The 20,365-nt window shown below is 45.2% G+C and overlaps 2 protein-coding genes across 4 annotated transcripts in view; one reads left to right on the plus strand and one right to left on the minus strand.

The window, feature by feature from the left end:
• Positions 1-8,130, plus strand: part of ASB2 (ankyrin repeat and SOCS box containing 2) — a 32,556-nt gene extending 24,426 nt beyond the window's left edge. For all 3 annotated transcript variants that reach the window (XM_040068191.1, XM_040068192.1, XM_040068190.1), the window contains 2 exons: positions 3,418-3,571; positions 4,311-8,130. In XM_040068191.1, coding sequence (XP_039924125.1) covers positions 3,418-3,571; positions 4,311-4,447 — 291 coding nt within the window. In that variant the 3' untranslated portion in view covers positions 4,448-8,130. The remainder of the gene's footprint in view (positions 1-3,417; positions 3,572-4,310) is intronic.
• Positions 8,131-9,607: 1,477 nt separating this feature from the next.
• On the minus strand, positions 9,608-11,510 carry FAM181A (family with sequence similarity 181 member A). Its single transcript, XM_040068117.2, has 2 exons — positions 11,386-11,510; positions 9,608-11,066 (listed from the first exon to the last, which is right to left on the minus strand). The coding sequence occupies exon 2, from the start codon at positions 10,993-10,995 to the stop codon at positions 10,126-10,128; it is 870 nt and encodes a 289-aa protein (XP_039924051.1). The 5' UTR covers positions 10,996-11,066; positions 11,386-11,510; the 3' UTR covers positions 9,608-10,125.
• Positions 11,511-20,365: the final 8,855 nt, after the last annotated feature.

The raw sequence follows: 20,365 nt of genomic DNA on the forward strand, positions 1-20,365 counted from the left end.
TTGTAGGCATCTTGACAGTCTTACCAACAGTTCTACAATGCTCTTTTCCTCTGGACCTGAGGTGCTGGGAATGAGGCATATTTTTCCTGACAAACACATGGATGATAGCATATGGGCGATAGAAACTTTCTTTTTTAACTCGCCCTGTAGGATTTGTTTTGTCTGATACAGAATGTTAGCTACCAGCTACCTGAAAACAGTCCAGCGCTTCACTCTGTGAGGGTAAACTAGTGAAACTGCAATTTCTGAGTCCACTGAATAAGCAGTCATGGAGAGAGAGCATACATTACTTATGTGACTGAGTTATATTTGATGTTTTCACAAGAGATTAGGAGATTTAGGTCCATGATTTCATATTTTCAAAGCCACTTATAGGCTTTGGATATCTACATTTTATACATGTATCTTTGCAGTCCTTTCTAAAATGTGGCTGGGCTCAGCTTTCATTGGGCTGGAATGGGACTCTCAATCCCTTAAATGACTTTGCACTACCTCAGATTATATTCTTTTTCTGATTTCCAGATTATATTCTTTTTCTGATTTCTGTATGTTCTCTCCTTTCAATGTATCTCAAAACCTAATGCTCCATTCAAAATTTGCTTCTTTCATGTCTTTTAACATGCTACACAAAAATGAAATATCTACATGGCAGTTTTTCTATTTTACAAAGAATCAGGAGGAAAATCAATCAGCTTCTATCTAGTTTAAGTGCAGCTTTGAGGGATTTAGAAGAATCCCAAAGGTATGGTTACCAATATATGTTCTTTGGTGGTGGAAAGAATAAAGGAAAACATTAAAATATCCTAGGAAATCTCAATCTTTATATCAGTCCTGTCTTCCAAAAGACTTTACTCTCCAGTAACATATCTGGTGGAAAAAAAACAACCAAAGAGAAAATCTTATAGAGAGAATTTTAGTAGACCGTCACAATAATCTCTTATTCTAAACAGGGCTTTACCCTCAAGGGTCTTTGTCACAATAAAATTCCTCCAGGATACCATATTTTTGGTCAAAGAAAATTTATAAAATATATCATCTCTACTTCTTGATTTGTGATATGGTAGCACATTGAGTGAACAGAGATATGGGATTCTGACAAGTAGAGAGGGTTTGTCTGTAGCCCTGTGTGGTATCCCAGCCACTCAAAATCAGTTTCTTCTGGAACTATTGCCTAGAGAAAATATTACATCACTCACAAAGAGTCACATCACATGAAGGCAAAGACAGCAAAAACTGTATAAAATTTTATCTCTACCCAGAGAGAAAGCAATGAGGACAGATGCACAAAAAGTAATTCCTTCCCTGTAATACTGTTTTTAATTTGCTTTTATTGCTAGGATTTTGGTTAATAAAAGTGAGGCTTGTGTGGTAGCTTTATGATATTTAGTTATGATATGGTTTATATTCTGACATACAGAGGATCTTATGAAACTACAACCTTCTCCACACAAAAGATGTTCTTTTTCTATTTTCTTCTGTAAGATTACATAAGGTTAATAAATCTGAATTATTTGTCTTTATAAAGACTGTGAACTACTGTAACTGGATTTGGAAAATGCACAAATATAAATCATCACTGATGCTACTAAATTAATGTGTCCTGGAGAAAGTGGACGCGGAAAAATGGTTGCTGACTCCCTCCACATTTCCAGAACCTCTGTTGATCCCGGGAAGGTGGGATGGACAGCAGTACTGTACTGCCACGAGAGGGCATTCGGGTTTCTGCCGAGATGGCAGGCTCAGAGCCACTTTGTCCCTGAGTCAATCCCACTGCCTGGTGTTGCAGTTTTGCATTATTTTTCTTTGTTTTGCTATTCTTGTTTTCCCGCAATGTCTTTTGACACGTGTTTATTCCAGAAGATGTTTTTGTAAGCCAAGTTTTGAACAGGGAAGGGAGAAAAAGGCAGACAAGGTCTCTGATGGAGAAGAGGCCAAGTAAGATCCAGTGTTTCATGCCATACACATCTTCATTTCACTCTAATAAAGCAGTCACTGCAAGGAGGTGGTAGTGCAGTGCCCAGTCTGTGCCTCCCACGGGTAACTGCATGGCAGTGACACACACTGGAGAGTGACAGCCAGTTATACAAAACTGCACTTCCTATAAGCCCAGGTGGGAAACTGGGGGTTATCCACCGTGATCCTTCTGACATCACTGTCTCCAGTTGTCCTGAAAAACATTACATGGTGATGTTCAGTGAAAAATAAGAATCAGAAGAGTAGTAGACACCTCTGTGGATGCTGTCACCTTCAACAAAATAACCTTATGTTCCACAGCTCTATTTTACTTGGTGAACTAATATAATTTTACTTCTGAATATGAGTATCCGCACAAGAGTTTAATGATTTTGAGTTAAAACTCGTGCATGAATTATCAAATTTGATCTAGTTACAGGAATTTAAAGAGAGAGAGCTTTAAGCTGGTGTATTTCTTTCCTGTTTGGTGTGGGCTTAGAAGGTGTTTGCAGACAGTCTGAGCACCTAAGTTGATGGACGGTGCTTCAGCCACCATCATTGAATAGGGTTCAGCCATGTGCCTTGCTACTTATTCACACAGCATGATTCAATTCATGTTAAACCTCCTGACTGCTTGTATGCAGTATAAGTCCACAGATATCTTCATCGTATGCAGAACCCTAAGAGAGACAGATGAAACTGACTGGTATAATATACATATTTAGATTAAAGTGGGCAGATTTTTTTTTTTTTTTTTTTTTTTAAAATGAGACTGCTTAAAGTCTGTTCTTTAGTATGTCCATAAGAAGCCCTCCATGCAATGGATGTGGGTACTTTGCAGCTTACACTGGGGACAATGGAAAATTTGCATGATCCTGAACTGAGCAAGGATAGTTCACACGAATATAATGGTCTGGCATTCATCTGTGCAGAGATTTCTCCAGACTTGTTTCTAGTAAGATCTTTGGTCCTCCAAAGCTGCAGATACTAGCAGATTCACAAGAAGCAGGAGGTGCTGCACTTTTCTGAATTTCCCCTTTTCCCTAAGATTCCTTTTTGCCCCACAGAGCCCCACACAAGAAGGGAAAGGACCCAGCATGCTGGGTCACAGGGCCCTAGACTGCATGGACCTTTCTGCAGCTCCTGACTAGCTTGGGGCAAAGTTCCTCTGCCCTTGCACTTCTGTGGAAGTAGGATCTTATGACTTGTAAACAATTCAGCATTATTCCATGCTCCAGAGCTAGGACTTTACCAGGGATTTGTCATCCTGTGATTGCAAAGTGGAGGTTCTACCCTCAGCTGGAAAAGAACAGGCTTTAGTTGAAGTTTTCTGAAGGGAAAATGGTCATTACCTTCACAGCTGGTAGAAGGGGGGTACCATCAAAGCTGTCAGGGCTATTGCAATTGCTGTTTCCACAAGTGCATTTATGTCCCACTGATGGTAGCCAATCTTTTTCCTTGAAGTTTTGTGAAATGGTGTCTACTCCAGAGATAAGTCGTTGGGCTGGGCCGATCATCGATGTTCTTCTGGATTATGTGGGTAATGTGCAGCTCTGTTCCCGGCTCAAGGAGCATATTGACAGCTATGAGGACTGGGCTGTCATTAAAGAAAAAGCAGGTATGGTTTCCCAGAAAAGAATCTGGCACAAATAGTCCCACTGTTGGATTCAAAACCTCAGTCACCATCTCCTTAGTAGTCATCCCATAAACTTGAAAGGACTTCCCTGCTGTGACTGACGAGGTATTAGAGTCAGAAATTTCTGGGGTGTCACTGGCCCTGTGGTGTGAAATGCACACCAGACATCGATCTGACCCACTGGGAATGAGCACAGCAGTGCAGAAAGGTCCATTTGGATGTAGCTGGGGTTCAGTCAGATCAAGATGGGTGGGCAGCGGAGCTATCTCCACAGCAGCCTAGCAGGCATCAGCGGCCTTTAAAGCCTTTATTAATATTCCACTCTCCTAATATCCTTTCCCTCAGGAAAAAGTCTTTCATAGGTATTATCAGAATCCGTTTTCTGGCACCAAGCTGGATTTGGTACCTATTGTATTTATTTTCAGTGGGAGGGCTGAACATTTTGAAGTGGCTTGTTCAAATCCTCCTAGAAAGCCCATTGCTATGGCTGAGATGGGTACAGCACCCCATCCTCCAGCTCTACATCCTTCCCTATGTCATGCCTCAGAATAGATGATCTGCCACCAATCCCAGACACATTATCCCTTCATTACAGAAAAAAAACCCTTTTCTCATTCTTTCTTCTCCCATTTTCCTCTTGACACTGTCCTGCCCAAGCTGAGCTCAAGTCCCTCAAGTTAAAACCTGTTCTGCTCATGTTTCTGACCCGCCTGTCTTTCAGAACCTCCACGACCTCTTTCCCATCTTTGCCGCATCAAGGTTCGGAGCCTGGTTGGAAGAAACCGCATTAAACTCCTTGACACACTGCCTCTGCCAGACAGACTGATCCGGTACTTACAGCACGATTACTCACAGTGACCCCAAGCACGCTGGATATGCAGCAGCTTCCCGGCGTGGCACCCGGCGTCACCACCGTGGCACAGGTGCACACTGGGGAGGAGTTGCTGCTGGCTTGGTCAAGCACCCTCACATGACTAGTCTAAGAGAAATGTGCTTTTGAAGCGTGAGTGAGAAGGAAATGGAGGAGACAGCTAACATTGGAGACTGCTGTTAAGTTCTTCAAGAGAAAACACACACAATTCACCTCAGACCTTAGTCTGCAAAGAAGAAGAAATGAAAGCCAACACTGACAAATGAGTAGTGCTGAAACAAATATCAGTGAGGAACACAAAAGTGTCAGGAAGCTGCGGTGGAGTGTAGCATCCTTGCCATGGTCACAGCTCAGAACTTATCAAGAATCAATGTATTTGGGAAAACAATCACATTACCTTCACTGACTGAGATTTATATTGTAGTTTCTATTCTATTGTTTGGATTTCTGCTAAGTGTGTTGGTTGTTAATTCTCTGATATTTTGACACCACCTTGCTAACATTTTTACTTCATTTTCTATACCTTCCTTATTGAGTACTTGACTTCTGAACATTCAAATCTCAGAACTCTTTAATAGACTAAAATCCAGAAATGCTGAACCTTTTAAAAGTCAAGGAAAGTTTTATTTAAGGAGGAGGAAGAATTATATTTGCACATAGTGAATACAGTTCATTTTGTATTATATTTGCAATAGGAAGTAAGTGAAATTTTGCTTGAGAGAATTTCCTAGACTGGAGATTTGAAAGGAACCCTAAGCCCCTAAGCTCTTGTTTGTTTTTTTTTTTTTTTTTTTTTTTTGGGCGTGTGTGTGTGTGTGTAAATTAGAAGTGGCTGCACTGTAAACAGTAGGTTTATGCTTTCATGAAGCTAGTGTCAGAAAAGAACAAAGCCCTAGAGGAGTAGGAACAGAGAGTGATGTGAAGGAGAGAGGCAACACTGCTGAACCAACTTATTCTCTTCCTCTCCCAGAAGATCTTGTCTCTCCAAAACCCTCTCCAACCTCCTTGAACCTCCGTGGCTGTAACAATACCATGATTGAAAGTAAGAGAAATCATTTCAAAATTATTGAATTCAAACTGCAAAATTTATGGAGTGAATACCCAAAATTAGGTTTCCAAATCCTTATTCAGGTGCCTAAACAATGCCAAGTTGCTTGCAGGTGTTGTTCCACTTAAACCAAAGGAATCATATTCAGTATCAGATATTACTGAGGCAGAATAAATATCTCAGAATTTAGCTCTGAATTTTCTGACTTTGGAAGTCTGAAGTATCTATTAGCTTCCTTTGACACTGATGAAAGTTATTATCTCAGCTTCTTTGAAAATTAGGTCACCTATTTACAGCTCAGATCCACAACTGATTTATGGCAGCTTAACAAGTCACCATCTATCTGCTGAACCACTATAATTGTCCGTGAAATTCTTTTATTGACGTTTTTAACAAGTCGCATTCCCTCACAGCTGGGGAGGCCAAGGAGACCATGAACAGTTATTGGCAGTGACTACAGATCACTTCACAGGTGTGACTGGCTGAACTGCTTTGATGAGTGCTTTATTCCCCACTAGGCACCTATGAAAGAATGGAAGAAACTAAATTTGGAACTACATCTTTGAAGATCTTATGCTAGAAGCACACTCCTTACCTTAGGTGACAGAGGAGCTGTGCACCATGCTCTGCTTGGAGTCCCCACCAGAGACCTTACAGATCTGGTTTTGTTTGTCTGCATAGCTTCCATGATAGAAATCTAAGTAGGGAAAATACATTGCACTAAGTTTTATTTGTGTGGAGTTTTATACCTTAACACAGGACTAAAGTGTGTTGCACAAATATAAGTAATACAATCTGTCTGGGCACACAGACTGTGATGACTTTGTGTGAAATGTGTTCATCACTCGTGTGACAGGATGTGAGTAGAAAAAGGATTGCTTACACTGTCCATTGCTGTCCCCTTTATAAATGCAAAAATTGAAAAACCAACTGAGTTTCAATTCACACTGAACACTGATCTTCTTGTAAAGCTTTGGAAATTTAGGTGAGATTCCTCCACTGGTGAAGTTTCATCCAGTAATTTTCTTTACTACCAGTTTAGGATCTATTTGCTTGTCTCCTGCAGTGTGAACAGGGAATTGGTTCAGGTTAGAAAAATATTGGGTGGATAGAAAAGAATGGGGAGCAAGAAATCACTATATCAGTTCTGCCAGTGAACTATTTACTACCTCTCCACTCCAGTCACTGACATACTATTTTGTGCACAATACTGAATCTGCACAAATTCAGTGTGCCTTTAATGCATCTATATACAAGTTACTGTGAAAAGAAAAATACTCCAAAACCCAGGCAAGCCAAGCTTGTAAGCAGATCAGTAATTCTAGTGCAAGGTAAAGTGGCTTGTTTCACTGAGTGTGATAGTTAGATTCCTCCAGAGACAATGACTTTATGTGAAATGTTCTAGGAATATTTCTTTAACAGGTTACTGTACTTTTTTTTACTGCAACATGTGCAATTCACTTGATGTTCTTGTGCACTTTTGATTTTTTTTATTTCATTTTGTATGAAAGTGTTTTCATTTACCTCCCCCTCCCCATTATTTATAAAAGCTATTGTGTTTTTAAAAATTTAAATCTACACTGTTCTAGTAAATAGCAGCTCTCAAATGTTATGTTTCCATCTTTCAAACAAAGTATGAATAAACAAGCAGATTCTTAAGGACTATCAGCTGTCCTGAATAGCAACATCAACCATTGACCAGCCAAACACAAAAATATCCAGGAAAATGCTGAATATATCCAAGCTTGAACAATTAATAATTCCATTGTTAACCTCAGGGATCAGAGAACAATAAGTATTGCTAGAGAGGAGGCAGAGTTGCTATTATTTGCAAACCTTTTGGAAAGTCTCACACATCCCCATTCAGGGATTTTGAATATACTTAACAATTGTCTTCTGTTCATTTGTGTTTTACTTCACTGCTGCCCCAGTTCAAAGCCCCAGCAAGGGCCACTGCCTGCCTTGGGCTGGGGTGGGGGGGAATTTCCATGTCACAAAGCATTTTGAAAAGGTAACATTAGTTTAAATCTGAGTGTAGGAGCATAAATATTTGAGTCAGAGGTCATTTAGAATGGTCTTTTTTTCAATCCTTCATCATAACTTTAAAACACACTATTCTACTACATGGAAAATGTGCAGCAGTATACATTCAAATGAAAAATAGTTTAAAAGAAGGAAAAAAGAAAACTAGGAGTTTCGTATTCAAAAGATAGAAACTTGGTTTTAACTCTCTTCTTCCTCTGGATTTCTTCAGAAATAAAATTTATACAGAGGCTATCCACTTTGCCAAGTATTTTAATTTTTATAGAAATCCTTATTCTGGTGTGATCCACAGCACTTTGAAATTTCCCTAATGAACTCAAGGAGGAACACTTGAGCACAGCAACGACTGCAATACCAGTAGTTCATTCCATGACCTGATCTGGCCACCCAGATGGAAATCAAGACCAATACCAAGGAGGCTGCTCCACATTGATAGTACTGAAACCGAGTTCAGCATCTGGCTGCATCTGGATTACATGACACAGAGCTATTGATGTGAGAAAAGCCCCCCATTTTCATGTAAAAAAAATCCCTGCCTAAAGGTCTGTAAATTAAAAGCCCTTGTTCTCCTACCTTTAACTTCAATGGCTCTGGTTTCTGTTACTCTCCTTCTGGAAAGGGACAGGGTTTCCTCATGGAATTTTTTCCAAAAAAGGGAAAGGCATCTAAGTATGTTCCTATCTTCACTTCTGGATCAAGAGCTAACCTGATGCCTTTAACCCCTACATTACCTCTTTAGCACCTCATACCTTGCATGCAGCTACAGGTATGAGCTACCAAAGACATTTCCTGCTCTCTCTCCCACAGGTATAGTCTATTTCTACTGTTTGCCTGCACTACAAACACATTACAGACCTTGTTTCCATAAAAGTGAACATTGGTAGGATATGCGTCATTTGGGGAAAGAGTAAACCACTTTTAGTCTGGGAGTAGAATCACAGAATACTTTAAGTTGGAAGGGACCTACAAGGATCATCAAATCCAACTCTTAAGTGAATGGCCCATACAGGGATCAAATCCACAACCCTGGCATTATCAGCACCAGGCTCTAACCAGCTGAGCTCATCCCAGTGGTAGTTCGTACCCTAATATAAGTTGCAGCCTGGTTTTACAATATCAAGGCCATCAGAAGACACAAAATTATACTCTACAATTGCTTTAGATGATATTTTTTAAAATTACTGCAATGAACTCAAATGAAGTGTTTTCTGGTTTTTCCTTTGTAGAAATACCAGGAGTCACAGAGAGCTATGCTAGTCAGAGACCAAACCAATCAAAGCCACTTTTTACTGAGTCCTGGGAGAAGTTCCCATTAGCTTCAGCAACAGCAGGTTCAGGCCCTGGGTGGTCACAGATGTCCATTCTTCAGCTCCTTTTCTTCCCAAAATATATTTCTCTTGACTTGAGTGATTTACTCCAGTATAACCAAACAGATACATAAGCCTGCAGTATTTAACCTCTCATATCTCACATTCTGTGTCTTAGTACCACTTTCTCCAGGGGTTTAGAGAAACCTAACTTAAAAACACTTCCTAATAAACTCTCCAATGCCAATTTGTTAAAAAAATTAGGAAAATACTAGGCAAAACACTTACAATTGGGTCTTGTGATCACATCTTTAAATCAGGCAAAATAAAAGATGTCTCTCAACGAGAAACCAAGGCAGCCTATTCTTTCTTCTTCTGTCACACCTAACAGTTTTGGATTAAACTAATACAGTTCCTCACTTACTCTTTTGATGCGGGGCAATTCCTGATGTGGAAATTCACCCCACTTCCATTTGCACCAGCTTAGCACTAGCTAATATCCTTGTCCCAGAAGAATTACTTCTGATTTGTATCAATCTGAATAGGCAGGTATTTCAGCCCTCATATCTCCCCACCAGTTGCAAATCAAACCCGTGTCTACCCAGTGGGGCAAAACGAAATAGACTGTATTTGCAGCATCATCAAAATAAAATTACCTTATTTCTTCCCTTTTTTTTTTTTTTTTTTCTTTTAATTCTCTCAGTATTTACATACAACAAGAGCTTAAATCAATCACAAGTGGTTTCTATATAAAAAAGTACCATCCTTCCCATCTCTTGCATGCAAAACGAAATGACCTGAATATCTTGAATTCCCTGGAATTACTTTAAAGTACAAAAACTCTTTGAATGCATTTAATTCATTCCGTTTCACCGCTGCCGCCGCAGGGCAGCCCCAAAAGGATGTTCCCATGTGTTGGAGGCCTCCTAGGTGTTACAAGTGCAGCTATGAACGGCCCGCAGCCCCGCTCGCCGCGGCTCGGACAATGCCCATCCACGAAAGAGACCTGGCGTTCCTCATGCTGCATGCCACCGGCTCCGCAAGGTTTATTCCCGAGTTTCCCCCGTGTAGGGAGAGGAGGGCGCAGCCCAAGCACCTTCCCCGCAGTTACTAGTTCCCTCCAGCCCGCCCACGGGCAGAGGGTGTGATCGCCGGCCTCCTTGGCCTGCGCTCCGCGCTGCCAGCAGCTCATGCCCGAAGCCTGACCGGGCGTTTCAAATCGCCCTCGGGAGCTGTCGTGATCGGCATGACTCGCACACCCGCCCCGCTAAAGATAGCCAAAAACATTGAAGATGGGTGGAGGGATGGCGGGCTTGGTGGGGATGGGTTTCAGAACCATGGGCCTGTAGAGTTTCTGCCCGGGGCCATCGGCCTCCTTGCAGAAGTGCCGCACCTCCGCCGGCAGCGTGGCCGCACTCTTTCTCCACGGCCCCAGCCCCGGGAAGGGCGACGGGGGCAGCGCGCCCGGGGGCTGGTACACGCCCGGCCCGGGGCAGGGGAAGGGGCAGCAGGTCCAAGCACCCACTCGGCCCGAGAGGGCCCCGGCGGGGTCCTTCTCCCCGGCATGTGGCACAGTGTCAGGGGGGCTCTCCGGGCCAGCAGCGTCTGGGCTCCTTTTGTTTTTCTTCCCCTCATAGGGAGGAGGGTCTCTGGGTGCTTGGAGCCCCTCGGGGCTGGCAGGAAAGGCTCCGGCCGTCAGGCTCCGCGCCGGCCGTGGCTCTTCCCAGAAGGACGCGGGCAGCTGGCGCTTCCTCATGGGCACCTGGTCCGGTCGGGCAGCCTCGGGTTTTTGTTCCTGCAGACCCATCTCCCCGCTGAGGCTCTCCTCTGCCTCGGCTGTCCGCACCACCTTCTCAGCGGCAGCCCCGCCGTGGGGGCTGGGGTCAGGTGCCTCGGGCTGGGGGCCGCGGGCCCGCTCCTCTGCCCCCCGGCGCCACCCGCACTCAGGGGCTTTGCTGGGGTGACACCGTGGGATCCGCGAGTACTTCTGAGAAAACCGCTTGAGCTGCTTCTGCAAATACTTTCTGTGGTCAACTGACCGGCGACAAGGAGCTGATTTATCCAGAGCCGCTTTGATGTCGCTCGAAGCCAGGTTAACGAAGTTCAGCAGAGTTTTCACCTCGCTGTCCGATGCCATCTCAGTGAATGCACCGCGCAGAGTTTCCCATGAAAAGTTTATAATCCTTCTTCGGACAAACCTCGGCAAACCTGAGAAACACGACAGGCAGACTTTTGAGCAAGAAGCTTTGGTTCAAATAGCATTAAGCAAACGAAGGGAGGGTTGGGGGACATGCCAAACTTCTCAGCCGCGCAAACGAGTTGTTCGTCAGCTCTCTCCTCCAGGCAGGAAAACTGCTGTCGGAGCGGACGCGTGCCCGCCGCCCACCGCCCCGCACTGCGCCCCAGCACACACCGGCACGGGGAGCGGCTCACGAGTGCCGGCCAGCTCCGCGCCTAATCTTGTTAGACAGCGCTGAGGTGGACAGAAGCCGGGGTGGCCGCCCTGTGAGCAAGCACGGACACTCACCCGGCAGCTTTTCTCACCGGTGCTGGCGGCTGCGTCGCTGCGGAGGAGAGCGAGCCCCTTCCCCGCTAATCTCGTTAGGCAGGTTACACACCGCCAACCTCGGCGGAGGCGGCCTGGGCCCGCCACTGTTTGGATGTAGTTTAGCAAGCACTTGAGCAAGCTGAATGAATATCGACTCCAGCGAGTTCGGGGCCCTCCCAGGCCAATCAGAAGCCACTTTGCCAAATACAAAGCATCCCAATCAGGCATCAGCCTCCCCTCCTTGCATTCTTTGCCATCACAAATTGTCTCCATGGGGACAGCCGCAGAAAGACACCTAATAAATACAATCATTTCCCCATGATTTCTACCATTCTCCCTATCCTCTTCACCCCGATGGAAACCTTTCCTTTAAAAATTACACAATCCAAAGCAAAAATGCTGAAGATCAGTTAGGAAAGTTTAGACAACCTTTTCTCTGCATTCTCCAAAGCTGTCTGGGGGCTGATACTAAACATGCTTCATTGGCACAGGACAATATAATACGGGGGACTGGACTAGCCTACTTTTAACTGTTCCCCATCAGAGCTTGCTTTTTTTTTTTTTTTTTTTTTTTTTTTTTTTTTTTTTTTTTTTTAAGGGGAGGATGATGTCAGAAAAAGGTAGGAAAGGAACAAATCTCTAAAGAGATGTGCAGATATCCATGGAAAGGGAGCTTGAGCGCTCAAGAATCTTGTCTTTATGTTTGCCCCCTCAATTGAGTTACACAAAAGCTGAATTACCCATTCAAACTACCCGAACAAAAGGATGGAGTTGGATAGTACTCTTGCATCTGTAGTCAAACAGTTAGAGACTTAAATCGAGTCGTCATGATGGAGAAAGAGTTAGACAAAGCCCATAGAATTGCCATCAGCAAACATTTTCCTGTGTCATATTAGTGGGTCTCCATGACTCCCCCTGGCCTGGGGACAATAGCACAAGTTTGCACACTCGACTACTGTCACCCTGCCAACGCTGGCAAGGAGCAGAAACAGGACAATCCTTTAAGGGGAAAGCATGCCCGCTGCAGGGAAGGTAAGAAGAGAGGGAAGAAAAGGCGTGTGAAATGCTAATTGAGCTGCTTCCTTTACTGATCCAGAGTTATGCGAGCCCTCTGCCTTCTCGAAGGTTTGTCCCTAAGGGGTGACAATTACTTAAAAGCACAGTGAAACCTAGAGCTGGAGGAAAAGGAGAGCAGAAGAGCTGCCCTTGGTGTGCACTGAAGATACAGAGCTTGCAGCAGCCTGTATGCCAGCCAGCCCCTGCTGCCTCCCAGAGCTGAAGAAGCTTTGCTGCTGCTCTCCAGCTCCCAGTACCCTGGGGGATGGGAAGACTGGATAGGACACAAGACCTGTGCACCCATCATCAGGGAGATACTGCCAGCTCTGAACCAAACACAGATGTGTGCTGAGGAAAGCAGGGACTGAAAGGCTAAGACATTTTGGAAGTAAAATCTATTTTACGGACATGAGGCATCAAAGGCCAGAGGACTGAGGGATGAAAACAGCCACATTTTACAAGTATTTTACTGATTGTTATTATACTTTATATTTATTTATCCAATTTTCATCAGAGGAAGCCAAGATCCAGACTGTGCCACTATATGACAGTCTGGGCAGAGGCCTCAGGGATGACTCTTCAGGAACCCTGCATTCATGCACTCATCCCTATTCACACCTTTTCTCTCAGTCTGGCCTGAGCCACATGTAGCAGTGCCCAGGCTGAGGTGTTTCTGGTCTAGGGATACCCTGGGATCAGGACATCCTGCAACAGAATGTGCTGCAGAGCTGTTGGCACAAAGGTGGGCTGTAACATGGTGGCTGATTTGCAGGTGTGCCTCTCTCCTCCTAGTGTCTGTGTGGCCTGCACAGACACTTCTGTGCAGCTGAGGCTACAGGGAGAGGTTCTGTCTAGCTTATTGAAAGAGGTGCACACCAAGAGGTCATGTCTCTCTTTGCAGACTCTTGTGCTTGAGCTTTCAAACGCAGCCTGGGACACCACATTCCCTGGTGAAGTCTCCCACTAGAGGTAGTTGGTTTCCTGAGGCTGAGAAAGGGAGAGATAGAGAGATATGCGACAGGTGCCTGGGAGTCAAAGATTATCTCAGGATATTAATGAACTATGTCCTCAGAGGCCTGGGAAACGTGTGCTATGTATTATGAGACCTACATCCAATCATGGGAGCTCCAGAATCCTGGGCTCTGGGCCTGAGGGTTGGTTGGATTGGGGAGGGTGGATGTGATTTGCCTGCTTATTGGGGGATAACAACAAGCACACCTCCAATACACTCACTGCAGAAGCCCTTTCCAAGCTCCTGTGCTACAGCCACTGCCCATCTCTTCCAGAAGGATGCTTGTGCAGGATGTGGCTCCAGGGGTGGAGGACGTCCCCACGCCTTGCTATGCTCACTGCTCCACCATCCCACTGCCCTGCAGCTGGTAACAGTGGGGTGCCAGAGGAGAATGAACCAGCAAGCAGGATTTAAAAACCAGAGCAACCCACCCTTTCAAGGTCAGACTCAGGTTGAGCTGCACGGGGTTTTCTCTAAGAGGCCACCGGAGCCCTTTTGTTCCTCGCTGCTCTCACCATGTTCATCCCAATGTACATGTGAAAGGAACAATTAACAATAGGGCACTCCTCTATGAGGATCCAATGCACTTTGAAGTGTCCACCAAGCAAAGGCTCAAGAATGATACATCATTTTCCACTGTGAACATGTCAAACTAGTACAGCAATTGAAAAAATGTCTCCACATGCCTTCCCAGCATGCAGACAGGGACCAGCTGGAGAGCTACTTCACATCCGACATGTCACCTCCTGACAGCTGTCTTCTTGGGAATTTTTGGTATGTAAAGTTTTCTAATGCCTTTTTTTTTAAGTAAAGCACAAGAATAAATCCATTCACTTGAAAACTGCAGCCAGGCTTCTCCTAAAATGAAGTATTTCCTATGAGACTAAAGGAAGAAGAGAGGAAAGAATGTTTTCTTGCACAAAAATATCTGCAAATTTTTTTAACAATATCCCTAATTGTAAATGATGTCAGCTTTTAGTCACTTCTACACCAAAATCTGACAAAGGTTATTTCCAGGCTGAGGGGCCCATTCAGCAAAGCTGTTACACAGCATTAATTTGTCCTGGGCCATGTGAGCACACCCACTAACCAAAATGCACACCATTACCTGGAGTAGAGGTCCCTCCCCTGTAAGTGCCATGAGCATTTCAAATAGAGGAACACCTAAATCATACTGGTAAAGCAAAAGGCAGCTCAATGAATGACTAAGCAGTACAAAGATGATACAGAGGAGGAGAGGTGAAAAATAAATTTCGATTGTTTTATAATTTTTTTAACCATTTTCCCCATTTGGGCAACTGTCCTGTTACTCCTTGTTGAGCCTAATGGATGTGGACTTTGAAGCAAAGAGAAAATGGGGCTCCAACTGTTTTGGATTGTTAGACAGCTGGAGCATCTCAGATGGGCCACATGTGAATTATTCATTTTCTTTGTCCAATCCACTACGGGCAGTTAAAAGCAAAGATAATTCAGTTGCATGATCTGTTTTCATTCACCTGCTGCCTTCTAAGCCTCTGCTTTATCTTCACACTTGAGAAGGAGAGCCAAGAACCTGAGGGGAGATGGTGATGATTCATGGGGAAACCAGAAGTATTGGCCTGGAGAGGAGTAGTGTTGGGATGGCAGAAGACCACTAGAGCTTTTCCTTGGGGACCCTGATTTTGGATTGCATGTTGACAGTGACTGAAGTGGAAAGATGTTAATGATGCACTGATGGCATAAAAATGGAAGATGTTATTTAACATCATATTGCAAGTGCAAGAACTGGGTGACCTTAAAGATGAATGCAATGGGAGAGGAAAGGCTTGAAGTAATTCTGAGCCACACACCTCAGGAACTGATAGCAGGAATTTCTATCATGAAGAAAAATGTCATTGTCTGTAAATGAAAAAGGAAATCAGGTCAGAGGATAAAAATGAATCTCCCTCCATCTAGTGTGACCTTCAAAGTGTGTGGAGGGGAGAGGGATGTGGGAGAAAGATGATGCAGTACTGATGACACTCAACTGGCTGAGAGCCTGGCCCCAGCCTGGGATGGAAGCTTGTCCATTCCAGGACCTGCAGGTTCTTTTGAAAGGGATGCCTGACAGTGTGTGCATAGGGGTGCAACCAAAGGCCTTGGCATCCCTTCCTCCACACACAGCTGCTGCAGACATCAGCAGGGACATCTCTCCCTGGCACTGACACTCACACAGCCTGGTCCTGCCCCAGAGCTGAGTCCTCTAAGCTCAGGGAAAGAGAATATGGAATTTCTCCCCATTCTCATGCTACCCAGTTGTCCACTTTCCTCACCTTCCACATCTTCTTGTTGAAATTAACACCTCTGTTCCCAGGCAAACAGCAGCCTGGCACTCCAGCAGATGAAGCTTTGACTCTTTCCCCACTCCCCTATTTTTATTTATTTATTTATTTATTTTTCCCTCTTGACAGTCTGCTTTGACCTGAGTGACATCCTCTCTTTGCTTTCAGTCCCTGATTTTCTGCACTTGGGGACAGACTTTGAGCAGGCAGTAAGTGCTGAGGCCGTGCACAGACAGCACGGGGGGGCTGCTGCTACCCCACAGCCTGCCATTCAGGCAGATGGTGGAGGGGGCCAATGTGAATAGCTCCTGTCAGTCTCATAGAGAGAACTTTACAATTGTGCTACGTGTTGGACTGCACGTGACTAATACCATTCTTCTGCAGGCTGCAGGCAGGACACAGCTGTTTCTTTAGGGAGAATTTTGTTTTTCTGGGCAGGAAAAAAGTGCCCATGACAATATTGTATCCATGTATCCAATATTATGCTCCATAATTAGCCAGGATCAAAGCCCATCCTGCCTTTCTCTGCCCCTCTTTCTGGTAAATAAGCTAATGTTTTTTTAAAAAGTGTGGCCTTGGTTTGGTCCTTTTGAAGGTTTAAATTCCCCCTCCCCAGATGGCAGGTATGCACTGAAAAAAAGCAACAGGGCCAAATGTAGGTTTCTTTACATAATTCTGGAGTAAAAAAGTATTTCAAGAGCAGGATGAACTCCATGACAAATGCTGTAGGGTGTGTCTGATGATGAGAAACAGTGCTGCAAAAAGAATTTTAAAAATACAGATATTAATATGAACATACAAAAGGGTGACAACCTTCTCTTAAAAGCTGCAAAATAAGAAATACACAAAAGGCTCTGGACAGGGATAGAGTCTGGATCTTGAGTGCATGGTCCAGGAGAGCCATGCCAGACCAGAAGGGTAGTGTGTTCCTCCTGCCCTCATTTTAGCCAGGCTCACAGCCCTGCTCCCTGCTCCACTCTCTTTGGCAAGGCTTCTCCCCGTGGGTGTTTCTGCACTGAAATCAGTGCTGGGCTCTTCAGCCCAGAAACACACCCCTGTCCCTCCTGCACCTGCATTCCCTTAGCACGGGGCACAGCCCTGTACCGCAGCCGGGCTGGGGCTGCACTTGCACTTACAGCCCTCGGCACTTGGACAAGGTGCAGGCGGCCCCAGGCAGTGCTGCCTCAGGCTGGCCCCCATGTCAGGATGACCATGAGGCTTCAGGCAGGGAGCAATCTATCTAGCAAGGCACAGTGTGTGGTTCTATCACTAACATTTCCTTCTGGCTGCCCTCCTTGTTGTATTTCCAGACATGGTGTCTGCCCAGCAGCACTGGTGAATCACCCCATGGAGTGGGCAAGAGCCTTGGTTTGGCTGGTGTGTGAGCATCACCCACAGATGTGTGCAGGCACTGGCTCAGCACAGGGGGACTTCAGAGGGGATGGGCTTTGCTTAAAGTGCCTTTGCCATCCCCTCTAATGGGTGAGCCAGGAGGTGTCTGAGCAAGAGGGTGTCTTTGATCTCTTTCTCCTCCTTCCATTAATGAGCCACTGAGGCCATAACAAGCTGTGTTTCTGGGGCATAGCAGTCTCAGCTCAGACTGTGCAGCACTCGGACTCACACTAATTTGAGGTATTTCAGACACAGGATTGATAGAGATAATAAAAGCTAACACTAACTACTGTTTTAGTTTCTCTTCACTGATAAACAGTTAGAAATAACAAGGGTCATTATTGTCAAACAAACAAAAAAAAAATCCTTTCTTACCTATAATGACAGAAATAGCTGATGAACTTACAACCCTCTTCTTGAACCAAATCTTCAAACTCTCTTGGTGATCTGCAGTACAGAACCTATGGGGGAGCTCTTGCAGTCCCAAGTGTCCTACTGGAGGGATGCTAGGATGACGACTCAGTATCCAGCCTAGCTGGGCTGAACTATCCAGGCAGAAGGCTTAGAAAAAAACTCTAAAGCTCCCTAAGTCTTCTCTATACTACCTGTTGTCTTGACTGGTAACTTTTGCTCTATTCACGGTTTGGGGAATTCAGCCACCTTTGCAGTAGGCAGCCGTTGCACAAGGAAGTAGAACCAGCACGTTCCAAGTTCAATGTTGTCCCTCCATCCCAGTTTTGGGAGTGTTCTTCTCTAAAGCTGACCTTATGCTAAAAAGGAAAATGCGAAGGTGTCAAGGGCTGCAGCTGTTACTGAGGGTCACCGTGGGAACGCCATACGGATCCACAGGAGGTGAGTGCCTGGAAATGTGAAGAAGTGCCAGGAAGTGTACACTGCACTTGATAAGCAACCTGGGCACAAGGAGCGAAAAGGCCCTGCTTTACTGCAGCTTGGTAGGTGGAGAAACTTCCACAGAAAAGCCAATGATCATCATACAGACTGAAGAACCAGGCACTTCTCTGCAGTGCCAGCTGCTGTCACCCTCACTGCTCTGATGGTCTCCGAGCGCGCACCCTTGAGCCGAGCACCTCGAGGCTAAGTGGGTATGCCAGGTCTGCCTCTCAGAGCGATGCATTTGGTTCCTAGGCCGTGTTGGCACAGGCAGGTGGCCATCGCCTGGGGGAAAGGCCGCTCGGCCGCACGCCTTTGCTGCGGGGACCGCCCGCCCGTGTGCCCGGTCCGGGCAGCGCCGCGAGAGCCCCGGCGGGGCCGTGCGGCGGCGCTGCCGCGAGGGGGCGCTCCGGGAGCCCGGCTGGGCCCGGCCGCGCAGCCGCGAGTGTGCGCGCTGCTCCTGCCCCGCGTCGAGGGCCTCCTTCCTTCCTTCCCTCCCTCTCTCCCTCCTTTCCTCCTTCCCTCCCTCCCTCCCTCCTTCCCTGCCTGCCTCCCTCCTTCCTTCCCTGCCTCTCTCCTTCCCTGCCTGCCTCCTTCCCTCCTTTCTTCTCTCCCTCCTCCCCTCCCTCCCTGCCTGCCTCCATCCCACTGCTGGTCTCGGCCTGGGTAGCGGCAGCCTTTACTCTGGCCAGAAAAGCCAGTATCAGGGGCTAACTGTTATTTATAACCAATCCCCTCCCCTCTTCTCCTCCCCTTTCACACGGCGATGCGGGGTGCGGTCGGGCGTTGTTCTCTCCTCGCACGGTGCTGCTGCTAAAATGCACCAGGGAAGTAGGAGAAGCCACCGCGGCGAACAAACGAGCTTTTGTGTCCGAGCTTTTTGAGTCTCTTGTCGGGCAGAAGGTCCAAAGACGTCGAGCAAAATCCTGGACTTTGCCTCAGACTCCTCAGAACGCCCTCAATTCAATGGTGCCTGGGCACTTTCCAGGTGCTTGAGTCCAGTTGTTCGGAACCAATCTGCACAAAGTATCAGGAAGATTGTCAGAGGAGTACGTGGTCTGCAGAACATATTGCGCTGAAGAAATTGAGCAAATCACAAAGCCAATATTAATCAAATATTGGTGATCAGAATCAGTCTCAGCTGGAGATTAGTATTTGCTCCAGGTGTTCTGGGCTCATTACTACCACTGAAGCCGAATTTTAAATGAGAATGGATTTTTACATGTACCAAATTAAGTTCCATCATGAGTTTTCCATTAAAAAGAAAAGGGCTGGGTACTTGGAGCAGATAAGCACTCTGCTTTTCTGGGATATAACAGTGTTTACATCCACTGGGATCCCACCATATAGTGGGTGTTGGTGGGTGGCAGCAGGGTTTGATATGTACTTCCGTAGAACATAAAGGGCTTAGAACACTAATATGGTCAAGTAAAAAAACTAAAACCACCAAAACAAAAAAATAATTATTTTTACTGACCTTAACATAATTTTTTCAACCATCTTTTGCAGAGACAATGCTAATAACAACAACAACAAAAAAGTATTTCATTTTTTATGACAAATAACAAGAATACATTGTCTAAAATCTTTTTTTTTCAAGTCTGTTATTTTTCTTTTTTCTTTCTGCCCTCAATGAACCTGGTACATAGTGAAGTCTGTCACTGTTGCACAAGCTAGGTCTGTGCATGCAACTGCCAGGCATGAGCAGAGCTTCACATGAGAGACAGTGATATTGGGGGTCCTGGTCTGATCCACCGTGGGGACCAGGGAAATTAGTCTAGGTGGATGATGCTTTTAAGCAGTGCTTCACTCACAAAATTCTATAATCAGTAGCTCACAGTGAATGAAAAGATTTGTAGCTGTTTCTGAGAGTAGCTTAAATGTCTATTACTTGCAGTGTGGTTTGCACCTTGAAAATTTAATGTAATAGACTTTTATATCTGATGAAGCTTTTATATCTGAGGAGGCTTTTATACTTAAAATACTTACCAGAATTTGTATTGTTTTCTTCATGAAAGCATATTGGAGAGCTGCACTCAAGGACAACAGGGAGTGATATAAGCAACAGCTTTGGCCATCCACTGCTTAGTGTCTGCTGTCTGTTCTAGCACAGAGGGATGACACAAAGTAAACTAGAAGAGACTCACCAGTTTTCCAGCCTGACTGAAGCCAAGTTCTGCACCTGTGTGTCACAGAAACACCTGTAGACTGTAGAGCTGCCTGCACTGAAAATAAATAGGAAAAGGAAGAGTGAAAATGCAACTTGCTGTCCTGCTAGAAGTCTCCTTCTCATTTACAAGAGGAGGTA

This window comes from Hirundo rustica, chromosome 6, assembly GCF_015227805.2.
Source record: "Hirundo rustica isolate bHirRus1 chromosome 6, bHirRus1.pri.v3, whole genome shotgun sequence".
Taxonomy (NCBI): Eukaryota; Metazoa; Chordata; class Aves; order Passeriformes; family Hirundinidae; genus Hirundo; species Hirundo rustica.

What these genes read in the sequence shown, in the direction of transcription:
- FAM181A (XM_040068117.2), bottom strand. Translation starts at nt 10,995, where the DNA reads ATGGCATCGGACAGCGAGGTGAAAACTCTGCTGAACTTCGTTAACCTG.